General features: G+C 41.5%; 1 protein-coding gene across 8 annotated transcripts in view; it reads left to right on the top strand.

Annotated features, from left to right (window-relative positions):
- dlg3 (discs, large homolog 3 (Drosophila)) overlaps positions 1–16,527 on the top strand; it is a 118,347-nt gene that overhangs the window by 18,904 nt on the left and 82,916 nt on the right. For 6 of the 8 annotated variants that reach the window (XM_084718931.1, XM_084718927.1, XM_084718928.1 and 3 more), the window contains exon 4: positions 1,928–2,041. In XM_084718931.1, the coding sequence (XP_084575057.1) occupies positions 1,928–2,041 (114 nt within the window). Of the gene's footprint in view, positions 1–1,927; positions 2,042–10,931; positions 12,090–16,527 lie in introns of those variants that run through there. The other 2 variants (XM_084718935.1, XM_084718929.1) reach the window with 2 other exon arrangements.

Below are 16,527 nucleotides of genomic sequence, written 5' to 3' on the forward strand. Positions count from 1 at the left end.
GTTTTAAGAGGAGCAGGAAGCTCTAGCAGAGTACATAACAAAAATTCCAGTTTTCACCCATGACGTGTGGTTGGTTTCGTCAGAGTGACATATGGTCTTTATAACAGCAGTCTCTTGTCAGAAAAGGCTTTCTGACAGCAAAGTAAAGCAGTGAAAATATTCTAAATTGTGACACCCCTCTCTGCTTCTTCAAACTGGGAGCTGGCATCTACCGGAGGTAATACACTGACTGTCGAAAAAACACCTCATACAACCCCTCTTCACATAATCCAAACTCTCCCTTTAATGTAATTTTGAAGATTGTTTTTGCTTTCCAGCTCACTTCCTGTTAGTTGCAGTGATGCCAGGTACAGCAGCCTGCATGTTCAAGGCTGTGTGTGTGTATTTATATAAACACTTGTCTATTCAACTTGAGCTGAGGAGCGGCTTTCATTTTATTTGGAGCTATCAGCTGAGAGACAGAAAGAGAGGGTGCTGCTTGTTTGATAAAAAAAAATATTGAGACTGTTTTGTGGTAACTTTTTAAAAACCTTTGCACCAGTGATGGCCTCCTCTAAAGGCTGCCCTCTGCTGTCTGTTAAGGGTCTGTGTGGTCTAAACTGTGGGAATGGTCTCAGTGAATTTCAGGTACTGTAAACTCTCCATCCATGTGTACAGAAATTAGAGGTTTTGGTCACTTTGGTTTTGTTTTCTGCTATATTTTATGATGTGCCTATTCGGGTATTGTTTATATTTTACATATATGTATTGGAGTTTCATTTGTCATAAGGTATGAGATATGGACTGTCCAGTTCTGTGCTGCTCTGGCAGGTGACTGTTTGCACAACAAATAGCACAGTGTTGTATGTCTTAACTAAGATTTTTAATTTTTTGGTTGCAAAGGTGACCTTTCAGCACAGAACAGTTTAGAGTTTTTGAAACAGCTTCTCTCTATTCTTTAGTGCTGAAAATTTGCTGATTATTAACAACACTTAAACAGCATATTTTAACATTTGAGAAATAAGCTTACTCACTTTCTTGAGAAAGCGGGAGATACCACTCTGATTTCCATTCATTAAATATGAATCTAGAGCCAGCAGCTGATCAGCTTAGCTTAGCATGAAGGCTGGAAACGGGGACAGCTAGCCTGGCACAGTTCAGGGTGTCCACCTGGGTGTGATGTTTCCATTATTGCAGAGCTGGAGCTGATAAATTCTTATGACCACTGCAGAGTCATTTGACCCGGGAATGAATGGCGATTGTACCCTTTCCCACTGAAGACAGAAGACAGATGTTAGTGGGTTTTAGTGGGTTTTTTGGCCGATTGTAAAGGGGCTTTAGAATCAAGGCAAGAACCAGGAACTCACTGTCACAGACCAAGACATAATTCCAGTATGTAACCCCCAGAACCACAAACGATCATGTTAAACGCCCTATTTTGAGTGTTTTAAACCCACAAAATATATGTTAATTAATTGGGTTTAAAAGTATTGGTAAGCACATTTGAGGCTATACCTTTAAGACAGAGCCAAGCTAGCTGTTTCTTCCTCCTTCCAGCCTTTATGGTGATCTAAGCTAACCATCTGCTGGTGCTAGCTTCATCTTAAACATGCAGACTGACCTCAGTTTGTGTTTCTCATGTAGTTCTATTATGTTATTGTCACAAAGCTAAACATTTGGTTTTGCACTCATCTCCTCACACTTATCACTGAAATGAAGGTATTTCCAGAATCAAAAAAGTTGTTTTTCTTATGTTTATGTCCCCTAAAATGTCTAATCTTGACTGTACTGACTTGAATCTGTGCAAGAAAATGAAAGAGTGTATTTCCCAAAATGTTGAACTATCCTTTTAAATTGTTGGTGATGATTGTCATCTTGGATATTCACAAATATGTACTGATCATTGCTGGGGGAGTGTTTTTAATCTTTACTCACTCTTGTCCCACAGGATCAGGAGGAGGAGGAGGGTGTGTCTCGGGTACGAGTGACCAGCAGGAGGAGCCCTCACAAAGTGGAGCGAGTGTCTGGCTTGGTGACTCGCTCTCGTGTGGACATGCCAAAGGTGAGTAAAGGAGTTTTCCACAGTTCTCCTGAACACACCGTCTCCTTAGTGATTCTGTTCAGGCACCAGAAAGACAGCTGCTCCTGATCACGGTTTATGGAGGTATCACAGAAATGTCCAAGTATCATGACCATTTGAACATTTGTTTCTGTTCATAACGGTTTTATTAATGATGACACATGACTGCTAACTCTCAAGGCAGTCCAAATAGTCTGGGAGTTGATCTCTAGGGATATGTTTGAATATATCTAATCAATCAAACACATTATTAGAAGGCCAGATTTAGGTCATCTGGCCTTCTAATAATGTGTTTTGATTGAATGTTATTAATGTGTCCAGCTCACAGTAGATTAAATAATTAATTACTTCAACATCTACAATGATAGTTTGCATGTATCATGCCTCATACAGATCGTAGTGATTAATAATATTAATAAATTTGATTTAATTATACTTAGCTTGTAATTATGTGACATGTTCATTTGGTGAATATTTTGTCACTTTTCTTCACAGCTGTAAAACACTTATATCCTGAAGTATCATTAATGCTTTTTATCATGTTTGAGGCTTTTACTGTTGCTACAATTTAAAGGAATAATTCAACATTTTGTAAAATTTATTGTCTTAGATTTAGATTTAGATTTAGATTTAGATTGGTTTGATCCCCTCCTCCTCCTGTCCACATGTCAAAGTATCCTTGGGCAAGGCACTGAACCCAGAGTTGCCTCAATAAAAAAAAAAAAAAAAGGGAAAGTTTGCATCAGGAAGGGCATCCTGCATAAATAGTCTATGCAAAATCAAATATGCAGACCATAAAATCAGATTCCCATGGTGTGTTGGGCGGGACCCAGTTGGCCACTGAAACACAGATGACAGGGTCTCCCCCAGCAAAGTTGTTAGGCACATTTACAAGTATCATTTGACAGGGGGGCCAGCGGCCAAGTGTCTTTTTTTGACGGGGACCCGGCATGGGCCAGCGGCAAACTGATGGCGGCATTAAGGTAGTGCCCTATAGTTTCTTTGATCAAATTATTTGATGTAGGGCTGTATCAGGTACTTATCAATAGTCAGTTTATTACTTACAGTTTGGAGAAACAGAGACCAGAGACACCAGCACAGAAGCTAAGCAATCTATTGCTGCAGACAGGGTCAGCAACTTTTAGCCACTAACTTTAGCCACTGCTGCCATTATACAGCATAAGCCAAATATCGCTCTGTCCAAACCAACAGTGGAGTTGCCTCTACCACTGCCTCAGTTTGTTAGTTTGCTTATTTTGTTGACTGAGGGTGAGCTCAGTAAATCCGAACTGTTTTTTCCACTGAAGTCACACAATAACACAATTAAAGAAACAGATTGAGAGCGGTAGGCCAGCAACTCGTGTGCTCTGTGAGGTAAAATTACTGATTTTGCCAGTGGACTCTGGTTGGCTTGGAGTGAGCAATATTAGGCTTATATAATGGTATATTCCTGTTGTGAAAGACTGTGTGACGTCACTGTAAAGCAGTGAAAATATTCTTAATATAATGTATACTTAAACTGATATTAATTTTTTAGGTGTCTAAAATATATTTTGTCCAGAGCAGTGTATTACCTAGCTTTCCACCAGTACTCCTGCTGCTTCTACAAACTGGGGACGTGCCAACTGCCATCTGCTGTAGCTAATACACTGACTATTGCTAAGCACATTATACAACCCCACTTCAGATACTCTGAACTATTCCTTTAATGAGCTTTAGAGGTGCTTGTATTTTGGATTTTATTACCTTTATTACTTTTGGACAAAGACAAACTAGTTGTTTCCCCTTGATTCTTGTCTGTATGCTAAGCTAAGTTAAGCTAACCGCCTGTTGGCTGTAGCTTTATATTTAGCGCAGGGACATGAGAGAGATATCGATCGTCTCATCTAACTCTTGGCAAGATTGAGAATAAGCGTATTTCCAAATATTGCCTCAGTTTTTTTTTTAAGAACTGTGGTCACTGCTGCTTACATGAGCAACAAGCGCCGTTCACATATTCCATGACAGAGATATGTCTCATAGGCTAGCCGTGTTCCTCAGTATTGCGTTCACATGCCTTCCCCATTACAACACGGCCAGTGGCACATGGCAGCACAGTGGCCACAGGCGTTGGCTTTTCAGCTGAGCACAGAACTAGTGCAGTGGGTGGGTGGGGGGGGGGGCAGTGGAGGCGTGATGATCAGGGGGCTTGGACGGGGCAACAGAGAGGGAGATGATGGCTGTAAGCACATGGATTCATTGTGCTTGTATGATAATGACTGCATAAGAATACTGTGACAGTACAGGTTGACTCTGGTGTGGATAATATGGAGCTGGCTATGTGTGTGTGTGTGACTCCCTCTAACACATGAAGGAGGGGAGGTGAGGGAGCTGAGGAGGCGCAGGGAGCAGGAGGGAGGCAGTGAAAGGGAGAGAAGAGGGGGGGTGTGTGTGGAGAGAAAGATATAGTGGGGGAGGCTGGAGAGAGAAAGAGAGAAGAGAGCAAGGCGGCTGAGAGGCGAGGGCCGGTGCAGTGCAGAGCTGGAACGGACACCCAGAGCTCAGCCTTCCTCGGGTTGCCATGGAAACCACATTCCTCCCCCGCCTGCATCCCTACAGACTGCTCTGACTCTCTCCTTTACTCTCTATCTATCTCTCTCCTTGCTTCTGTTTTTCATCCTGTCTTTTTCATTCCTCTTTTAATTCGTGTCTTTGTTTTGTTTTTTTCCTCCCTGCTCTGTGTTTTTACGCCACACACGCATCGAGCACATTCGTGTTGATGCACACTCAGCAAGCACACTGATTTCAGATGCGTTACTCTCTGTGGCAAGGTGAATGGGTAATTACACAGAGTTTAATTTGCATTCCAATACACTCACATAAGCAAGCACTTGTGTTGTTTTCTCTGCATCTCTCTATTTTCTTCTTCTCTATTTTTACTCCTCCTTCTGTTCAGCACCATGCTTCAGTAATGCCCCCTCTAGTCATTGCATTTCTGCCCACACACAGGGCACCTTAGCTTCGTTTCTCCACAGAGATGGCGTCTGTCGTGGACCTACAGCACCTTCATCATATTTTACCTTCCTGTCATATTTCAACCTCCTGCTTGCACCCCGTTTCTTAGCTCTCTTTCTTTCTGCTTTTGTGTTTTTATGCATATACAAAATCTATGCCATGCACATTGGATACAATCTCTTGCCATCCTGCATTTCTCTTTTCCTCTACTCCTTTCATTTTGCTCCTCTCTCTCATTATTCCATCAGTTGGAGGTGCTGTGTTTGGTGTGTGTGGTGGAGGAGCAGCTGTTCTCTGCCACTGAGGCCTATTAATAGGAGTCTTAGTCGCTGTGTAGTCTTTGTTTTCTGCATCTGCATCGCTGGGAGAGCATTGTGACGGCTCCTCGGCAGGTTACATATGCTTTAAGTACAAAACTGAGGAGAATCTTCTCATTCTCTGGGCCTGACTTGCTTTCTGTCCTTTGCCATGCACATTCTCCCCATGCTTCTCCTGCACATTCACACTTTACAAAGCTATGATTCACTGAGGCACTGAAAGCATTAACTAACTGTAAAGATTCTCTCATATTCTGGGATTTATTCCTTTTCATGTCCACTATTTATGGAAGAAACAAGAGGTGGATTGTGCTAAGATGAGATGATTCCTGAGAGAGACTTATAAGACTTGCTTCCTCACCCCCTCTTGCAGTTAGTTAAGGCTACAGTAGAGCAGCAGCTCAGTACATGTTGATATGGAGCTGCCTCTTTAAGACTGCCTCACTACCGACTGTCCTTTTATGGCGCTGCATCCGGTCAGGTGACGAAGGAGTAGTCACATAGCTTCTCGGAGAAATGCCTAGAAATGACTGAAAAGCTCAATACATGGTCTGTGCAGTGGTTGGGGGGTTGTAACGCTCATTACGATCGCATGTGTGTGTGTGTGTGTGTGTGTGTGTGTGTGTGTGTGTGTGTGTATGTGTGTGTGTGTGTGTGTGTGTGTGTGTGTGTGTGTGTGTGTGTGTGTGATTGTTTGTTACAGGGTGTCCAGGTGGGTTTATGTAATAAGGGCTGTGCAGGCTGATGCTGAGCTGATGCTGAGCGTTGGGGGAGCTGCAAGGTGGGATGCAGAGGAGCATCTCTGTTCAAAAGCACAGGATAATTTGCCCATTTATGCCATAAATCACAGGTCCCTCTTTTTCATTTGTCAACAGAAGGTCAGAGGTTACTGCTTTCATTTCACAAGATAAATCACCTAACGCTGTTGATCCACATCTTTCCAGTCCAGGCTGTTTAATTGGACACAACATTTATTGAGGACTGTGCACACACATGCACAAACACTACTCACACATGCATGTATGTGTATTAGGTGTAGGAGCCATCTAATATTTGATAATGCCTTATTTAGTTGTGTACATGGAAGTAAAACACCACATGTTTAAAAACAATACAACACTATCATCTGATAGTAATGATATCAAAAAATTATCCTGTTTATTGTTCCGAGGATGTTTTTTTTTCTTTTTGCCATCGTATGAAGAGATGTTGAGTATTGTTTTTTATACATGTATTGTAAAACAGTTTAAAATTCTTATATTGTTGCAACTCTTGTACATGTTTAGTTAGAATTAGATTATTTTATTTTTTCATGTTGTGAGTGGATCTTATTTTGAAGCCTTGACTCACCTGACTTATTGATAATTATGTGGGCATCGCGGTTTATTTTTTCTTTTCATTTGTTAGTTAACACAAGAAGATGCCAGAACACAGCTTTTCACGCACTTGATTGTTTTGTGTTTCTTTTTCTTACCTGTAAATATTCTTGGATCATTATCATGGATAATACCAGCCTGCACTGTTGATAATCAATCTGCCACAAGCAACATTTGAACTTGGTAAATAACCCACCACTCATGTATCCCTATAGGTCTTTTCCACCAAATTAGCTCTGGTTGTTGAACTAGTTCTGTTCAAGAGTCTTACTTCCTTGGTATTATCAAACCAGCCCACTTTTCCACCAGTTTTAAGCAGGACCATTGCAGTCATGGAAGACACACACTGATCTGTAGAATACGACACACCAAACCTGCTATTGTTTAGTTCCAGCTGGGAACCAACTTTTGTGTTCTGAACCAATTTATTTTTGTTGAAAATGCTCCAAATGTTTCAAAATTAGGTGCTTGAACCAGAATGGGGCCGTTCCATGTCTGTAAAAAAAATGCCTATGTCTGGTGTGGAGAGCATGTTAAGATCTCTGCTGGAAATTCAAGGCAATTAGAAGCCAAAGCAGTCGGGATGTAATGATACCAAAAAAAGTATGATAATATCACAATAAAAAGTCCACAATACGATATTTATTACAATGTTTATAATAAAGAAAAAAAATGTCCTTTGTTAAAAAATAAATCTGATGCATTTTCTTTTGACTGAAAGTGCTTCTGCTTTCCTTCTTTAGTAATATAAAATAAAAGTAGCCAGCCAGGACTTAAACATGTGCGAAATATTGGTATGAATTTTCTTTGGCAATGACTGAACTGACAGTTGTCTGAATTATGTACAACTGCAAAACACAAGCAATGCAGCAGTCAGTAGCTGTCCTTTTGTAAAATAAAATAAAAATAATCAGATAAGGATTAACTATTTAATATCATAGTAGATACTGTCACAGTCCGGTATCAAGACATTTTTATTGCAATATGGTAGGGCTGGGTGATATGGCTTACAAATAACTTCCCAATATTTTTAGACTATTCTGCAATATACAATATACATCTCAATATACATTTTTTTTCTAAATTTATATACTGTAAATTCTGTTTTTGACTGAATACCTCAATGAAGATATTCATTTATATTATGACAATTGTAGGGATGGCTATTAGTGCTTTTACAAAATATTAACACTCTGAGATTTTTGAGAAATAACCATCACTGAGTAAGAAGTAAATGACTAAGTGGGTAAAGTCAAATAATAGAACAGCTAGAACAGTCTGATAAGTTAAGAAAATTACGTCACTTTACGGTCATGCAGCCTTAAAAAAAATTACGATATCCAAAATCTATGATGATATCTTCTCTCATATCATGATATCAATATGATATCAACATATTGCCCAGCCCCACGATATTGTGATATTTGACATATTGTTATATTCGTACATTGATATGTCTTAGATTAAAGTGTGTGTGTTTTTTTAAAGATTGCTGTGACTTGAACAAGATTGCTATCCTTCTAGTTCTACTTTTATTCCACCGGCACAAGCTAGCACTTGCCTAAATTTTACATGATCAGCAGTCTTCTGCAATGGTTACCTTTAAAAAAGGGAGAAGTTGAGAGGCATTTAGACCTTCGTATTCTCAAAATGACATTGAAAATTTTTATATATTTAAAATAGGAGTGCACAGTCGTGTTAGAAAAATTATATTGCGATTATTTTTGGCAGATATTGTGATTGCAGTATGATTCATGTTTAGTGTGAGTGGTCATTTTTTCATTAGAAGTTCCATTTTGAAAAGAAAAGCTATAAAAATCATAATGATGTGACACTGGTTGAGGTCTGTACCAAACAAACATGTTTTCCTGCAAGTTCAGTGCATCTGTGCAGCACTACAGTACTTTATTAAAATGCCCTTTTGTCACACATTTTTCACATTATCAAAGAATTGCAGCTTCTGTGCAGCCCTACTTATAAGACATGTACACCAACACTACATTAACCTTCAGGACCTTTTCTGTCCTCTGTAATGGCTCTAATTTGATTACTGCATATTAACTTCCTGTATTGCTCTTCCTGCTATCCTCCTGATACAGAAAACCAGCAATTGATTGGCTCTAAAAAAGACCTACCATTTTTTATATATTTCATATTATGTAATATTTAAAGGGAGAGGTTTTATTTCCCCTTGAGGTACTAAATATGTCTACATACACAGTTCATATCGCAGATGTGTGTATGTGCACGCCCACCCATACAGATGGCATCACTGTGTTCATTCAGTGCTGAGGATCTTTCTGTGTCCGTCTCTCCTGCCTGTGTTATGTGTTTCCTCCTGCTTCTCTCATTTTGTGTGCCATACAGTCGGTGCGTGTGTGTATTTCTGTGCTGCAGACCCTCTTGACAGCGCTGAGTGGTAAATGCAATGTGGACAATTTATAAGAGAGACAGAGAGCGAGGGCTGGGGAAGGATGCTTGCAACATGTGCTCGGTCATGTGTGCTGTGATCGATATGCTTACATCGTCCTTTCAAGCCGCTGCCTGGAAGCTCCGCCTCGCCACTCTGATTGGCTTCAGCAGGGTTTGTGGCTGCATCTGACAATATAACTTGAGACATTCAGTGGTTTCTAGTCTATGTTTGAAAAATACCCAAATCTTTCCTATTTTTTGCTCTCTGCTAGAAAGAATATCATTATAATGAAGATAGTTACTGTTGCATGTAATTCAGTGTGGCTGAGCCTGCTGTGTGTGCCTCCTGGTAGGGGTGCAACACAATGCAGAGTGCCCTCGCCCTAAAATCCTGCTCAATTTAACAGGAAGGTTGCATAAATACACATTAACATCCATGTCATTTAAAGGCACTGTGTCTTATATGTTAGTTAAAGGACTGAAAAGGCACCTGCATTCATGTATGAGCACTGTAACATGCAGACTATGTACAAATACACTCTCTCCCCCATGCAGACACACCCAGCTCCTTTCCCCGTCACATTTCATTAATAATGCATATATGCAGGGCTTTAATGGCGACACTGTAACATTCTCTCTTAGTTCTCTAAAAACTAAACCCTCACCCTCAGTGTCAGGATGTTTTATATCTTGCTGTGATCAACCCACAAATTCATAAGCATGCAAAATGGTTCACAGGCAGTCCTATCGCATTACTGAAAATATAACTGCCACAGATACATGAAAGCCATGTAGTCTCTGCTTCTTCTCTCTTTTTTTCCCCTCACACATTCTCACTCTCAATCTCTTCCTCCACCCACTCGAAAAGCCCAAGCGTGTAATCTTGTTGGTTTTGTACACATGTGTTGATGTCATCATTGTGAACATAAAATATTTCCCCTATGGTTCTCAAACGAGGCTTCAGGAGTGCAGTTTTTCCTCTCGCCGTGTTTATTTTGACCCAATCCTGCACGTGGGCAGGACTTAGAACAATAAAATGATTCAACAGCAGTGCTGCTATGCCTGTAGTAATGCTAAAAAAAGGGAAGAGGAGATAGAGAATGATGTAAAGTAATGCATGGTGATTCAAAGACATCCTGTGTTGAGAGGCTGGTCTCGGGAGAAAAGGGATTTTCATGTGCTGCACCTGCTTCCATTGTGAGATTATTTACAGATGCGTGCTGCTGTGACACAGAGCCCGAGGTTGCCAATCACTTAGCACAAGAAAGCTGCAGCTGAACTAGAGATGACCGTGGAGGTGACCAGTGACCAGTCGGAGGGACAGAGGTGCTCGCTGTAAGTTGGATTTTGGCTGCATTGGTCTGATGAAAAATGTGGATTAGACTCACAATTAGAGGATCAGGATCGAGGGCAGGCATCGGCAGCTTGCAGACTACGACTCCGTGACCTTTTTTTTTATTGAGAAAAAACACAAATACAATGTTTTCACTGTGCCTTGATTTGTGAAGCAACACCTTTTTACCCAAGTGCAGGCAGCAGGGATGGTTTTAGGCGTTGCGGCCCCTTTAAGAGCAGCTAGTGAAGCACTCAGTCCTGTTGGTGCTGCTGCTGCTGATGGCAGTGCTGCCAGTTGATTGGCTGTGGCTGTCAGGGCTGAGATGCTGGAGGGATGCTGCTACGTATCCCCCCTCCTCCCTCCCTGCCTGCCTGCCTCTCTCTCTCTCTCTCTCCTCTCTCTTGCTCACCATCTCCCTCTTGCTTGCTCGCATCCCTCTGAATAATCCACATCTAGGGCAAGCTGGCTGAGAGGCGATCCAGAGCTCAGCTCCTCTCTGCAGGCTGAGAAAAGAGACAGAGAGACAGAGAGAAGACAACGATTTCCAACGCAGGAGGAAAAACGTGAAATTTGGACAGAACGGGAAGACATCAAGAATTAACAGAGGAAGATTTTCATCTGCGGATATCATTTATTTATACATATTGTTTATATATCTATATATATATTTGTACACACGCATATAGATATTTATATATATATATACATTTATCCCTGTACATATCTGTATTTGTGCTCGTCTGTTTATATTAATATTTTTATATGTATTTGTGTGTGTAAATATATATGATATATAAACAAAAGAATATATATATCTATGAATTTATATGCGCATCACTGTGAACCAAGAGAGGCAAGAGGAAATTTCTATCATCGGGGCTGGTCTCTGATTGTGTGGTCGTCTACAATATTTTGAATATTTCCTTTGATCTTCTACGTCAAGAGGACAAAGACTACGTGCCCATTTTATAATTTTTGTTTTCCTGTTGCTGCTTCCCATCCCTCTCGATCTTTTCTTTTTTTCTACATGCGAGAGGAATAAAAGAGGAGAGAGTGACAGGATTTGACGAAAAAGGGAAAATCTGTAGAAATTCCTGTGATTAGTGTTATTTCCGTCGGTATTAGCGCTCTGTGAGCCGATCACAGCGTGCTGTGTGAGATCTGAGGAGGCAGCAGAGACAGAGTGCCACGCCGCTCAGCTCAGCGTCAGTCCAGCCAGCACAGCCAGCATGCACAAACACCACCACTGCTGCAAGTGCCCAGAATGTTATGAGGTGACCCGTATGGCTGCCCTGCGCAGGATGGACGCCCCGGCATATGGAGGAGACTGGCAGGCCGAGCCCTATGGATACCCGCCTGGGTACGGGGGAGGCCAAACCTTACCCCCTCCAGCCTCAGGGGGAGGTGGAGGCATGGGAGGAGGAGGGGGCACTTTGGGGAGAAGTAAGGGCAAGATAATGTCTGGTGGGGGCCCTGGAGGCCCAAACCCAAAGGGCCAATCCAAGGGTGGCCCCAAAGTAAACGGCAACAACTCCAGTGGACAAGGTGGATGGTGGCCTGAGTGCACCTGTACCAACCGGGAGTGGTATGACCAGGTAACTCCTCTTCCTCACTCTTTTAAATATCTCAGGCCTGCATGTGGGGCCTGGCAGGGGAGACTGGGAACAGATGAGCTGTTTGCTGTAGTAAAACCATCATGTATCAGCTGTCAGCTGCTTTATGGAAGAGAATTCATATTTAGTATTCATCTCAAGTCCTCCGTTTCCCATTTGTTGACTGTGGTTCCTCTATTGGAAGCTGTGTGAGGAAGAACAGAACAGGACTGATCCAGTTCCACTGCACACACACATGGAGATGATCTTCATGTTTGGATTTGATGCAGATGACTAATGCTTATAGATTTAACACACCTAGTGTGTGTCGTCAAAGGCTCACGCTGATGCAGTTAACACAGGCCAAAAAATGCTGCATTTTCATTCATGGAAGCAGCACTGAGATGCAGTTTGCAATTATTTTAAGTTCTGCCTTAAGACAATGAAATAACATGTAAGAAATAGATTTCTCATAGATCAACTAATTGTAGGATTGTCTCTTATTAGCCCAAAGCAGAGGAAGAGAAGATGAAATCGATCTGTGATACCAGTTGGTATTTCCATATTTGGCCTCCGTTTTTTTTTTCCAGCATGGTAATTTGCTCCAAAGCATCACAAAATAATGAATGTGTTGTCAGAAAAATAAGAGATTCAGCAGCAGTCTGTGCCTGTCATACATGCTGCACAGTTTGAATGAAACCACCTCTTTACATGTGCTCCATTTTGTTTCTATTATCTCCCTTTTATTTACACTTATTTATAAATCACAGTTGATAAAAAGGTCACAGCAGCTTCAGAAGCACAGTCTTTAATTAAGCAAGGTGCATGTATGTGAGCATGAGAGTGAGCTCGGGTGGGGGAAGGGTAGCTCGGTGAGAGCATGAGAGATTCAAGGAACGGTTCTCTCGCTGTGCATGAGTATGTATCTATGTAGCCTCGTATTTGCTGCAAGTGGAAGTCGCTGCATTGTTTGTAGCCCCTCCGTTCGTGTCTGATTGCGTTTTTTGGCAAGAAATGTGAGGGAGTGGGAAGAAGGGAAGGTGAGAAGAAGAAGCACTAGGGTAAAATGGAGGCTGAAATTTCCGAGGCAGAGTGGAAGAAATCCCCCTGAGCTGAGCCCACATATGAGCCGCAACCTGGCTGATATTAGCAGATTACTACAGCCAAGAAGGAGAGGTTTAAGAGATTGACATTTTGTCTTTAGGTTCGTGTTGCAAAGCCGTTTTTTTTTATCAGCTACGTCCAGACCGATCAGGCTTATTTCACACATTTGCAGATGTGATTATGTAAGCATTTATTGCTTACATGGAGATTTTGGTCTCCGTCAGTATTACCACCTAATTTTTCTACTGCCCATGTCCCTCTTATTTATGCTACAGTGAACTTACAATGAAACAAATTAGTATCTACTTGATGAAATATGTTTAATGGACTGTATCGTACTTCGTGTAGGGATCTTATGTTGTCTAAACAGCACTGTTAATGCATGAACCACTCTGTAGAATCCTCTCTGGTCCTGTCTTTTAGAAGGATCCTTGCTCCCTTTTGCCCCACAGAAAAACTCTGTAGAGAAAATATCCAACCTGGCATCTATGGCTTCAGTCCAGGAGTATCTACACTGGAATTTAAAAAAAAAAAGAGCTGGAATCACAGAGGACGAAGAATCAGAGATGGATGATGATGGAAGAGGGGGGAAAAGGCAGCAGTCAGTGGGGTGAAAATGCTAAGGTTGAAAAAGAGAGAAATAAGCCAATAAAGGCAGGCAGTGGGCCTGGAGAGGGGGAGGGGGTTATGTAAGAGGAGGCAGTTGGTGGTGCTGTCAGAGAGAGAAAGCAAGCGAGGCCCTGACACTGTGGACAAGCATCTGTCCCTCCATCTCCTAAAACGGGCATGTGGATGATCCCCTTCCCCATGAACGGGCTGTATGCTGGAGTACGGCATGGATGGAGATGGAGATGCACACCCACCATCCACCCCCATCATCCCTCCCAGCTCTCCTCAGTCACCGTTGCTCATCCTTGGGTGGGAAATGTGAACGCTACCCCTCCCCCACTACCTATACACAGCCGGAGAGCAGGGCAGTAATCACACACGCCCCAAACACACGCGTCTATTATCTTATAGCTTTCATAACAACTCGTGTTTTTGGATGCTAGCACGATCAGAAGCAATAACCTTGCACAGTCATTCAGAATTATCCGAGCCGGCTGTTTATAGCTGGATCATTGACATTTTCAAATGGCCTTTGTAGCCATGAACATCTCATGTACGTGTGAGGAAATCATTAGACACCCCAACACATGATGATGTTAATTTTTTCTCCCCTCTGTCATCTATTTACTAAAACGCTTGTGCTGCTTTTGTCAGGAGCTTGCTTGGATAATTGTGGATGATTCCAGTCGGGATTATAAGAACATTCTTTAAAACAAGAGCTTTTGAATTTAAATCTGAGAAAAGTAGAGACCTCGAGTCTACTGGGAGCTCCAGTCAGAAAGCTCCCTCATTTCCCCCTGCGGGCTCCAATCTGTCTTTGTGTGTTCTCCAGCTCTGTGGCTATGATTAGCTTTAAATATTAATTGGATTTTACTTTATTTATTAGCATCAAGATTTGGTCCAAAAATGCTTTGCCAGACCCATTGTTTATAAGAGGCCTCTGTAGTGACAGTGGTGTTTTAAATGAATGCACAGGCACGGTGGGCGTTCCATGTCGAACACTCCCATAGGTGATTACGACTTGAAAGCCTTCAGGCCTTGATCAGAAGTGTTTGTGCATGTGTGCGTAAGTGTGTGTGTGTGTCTTACAGTCGCATTGATTTATCGGTGTCATTGGTTTGTACATCTGTCTGATGAGATTTTCGTTCGCTCGGATTTGATTTGCCAGTCCTGTAACAGCAACCCAGAGAGCATTAACGGACGGGATTTACATGTGCTCCATGTCCAAATGTCTCGAGCTGGATCCCCTACTGTGATCTTGAAAGGCTCCATCTAAAACCTGGAATATTCTCATCAGATCAAGAGAGATTTATCTATGAGCTTGTCTTAGACTAAAAAAAAAAAGGCAAGAAATGTGACCTGAATGAAAGTGCACTCAGCATATCCATACATTATCTTTAAAAATCTAGCGTGAGTGATAAGGGCCAAGATGGATGGCGTTTTCATTACACCTGCAGGTGCAGTTCCTGTCGATACATTCAGCCCAATGTGACACATAATTACTGCACAATTGTCTTTTAAGTATCAAGTGTCAGATCCCCAATTTCAGGTTGCCTTTATGACGACTAGTAAAGTAGGAATAGAGGAGAGAAACACTGATATAAAACACATTTGAGTTCAATAACAGGATAAATGCCCTTAAACCCCACTTCTACAGATGAGAGCTGCATTCCAACGAAATTTAAGAATGGAAAGAAACTATGAGAGGTACAGTAGTGGTATATTATGGACCCTTAATATGATCCAGTAAGAATTTTCTGAATAATACGAAGCATTTCTCCGTCTTCCCTGACTCTTCTTGAAAGGAGGACACTTCATGAAGCCAGGCAACCTTGACCTCGAGCAGTAAGGACAACAGGAAGCAGATCTTTGTTGTGAACCTCTTATTAATGAACTCTAAGCAAGTTGTAAGCACTTTCCTTGATTGATTATTGGTAACATTACAATCAATTACTTGATTAAAAAACAAAAATGTTGCTTATACTAAACAATTACAAACGATTTATCTCCACAGCAACATGTTGCATACTCTGACAGCATTACATGAAACATACGCTCATAAAAATAATTTCTGTGATATTTCAGATTATTATTTGATTGTGGATCAATGAAATTTTACTTCATCGATCAAATTCTTCAGAGACCGATTATTCGATCATTGATTAATCCCAAATTTACAACACCTGTTTGTTTACTTTCACAATTTCGATTGTTGAACTAAACTGGTACTGGTTCCTGACTGGTTAGTACCAAAATATCCTGGAAGTTCCTGGAAAAACTTTACTGCTGTCAGTGATTGTGTGAAGTTACATGAACAGCTGACAGGGGAAAATGTGCAGTGAGGTGTGGGCTCACTTTACCAAATTTGATGAAAATAAACTGGAAAACAATTGAACATGTGAGACAAACAAAAAAACCTTGAATCTTTTCGTGTCATGTCTTTATAATGATAAAATCGTATCAATAACCATCCCTAATGACGTCACAGTTGTGGTGTGATGTTCGCTGCCATTTGGTCCTACTTCTGACTGTTGAGGTGATGATGATGATGATGATGATGATGATGATGATGATGATGATGATGATGATGATGATGATGAGGAGGAGGAGGAGGAGGAGGAGGACGAGGAGGAGGACGAGGAGGAGGAGGACACCATCACATTAAAGGGATGGTTGGTAGGCCTCCTCACCCCAGATTTCTGTCCACTTGGTGCATTTTTCTGCCTCT

This window comes from Lutjanus erythropterus, chromosome 5 (genome assembly GCF_056507025.1).
Source record: "Lutjanus erythropterus isolate fLutEry1 chromosome 5, fLutEry1.hap2, whole genome shotgun sequence".
In the NCBI taxonomy this organism is placed as follows: Eukaryota; Metazoa; Chordata; class Actinopteri; order Lutjaniformes; family Lutjanidae; genus Lutjanus; species Lutjanus erythropterus.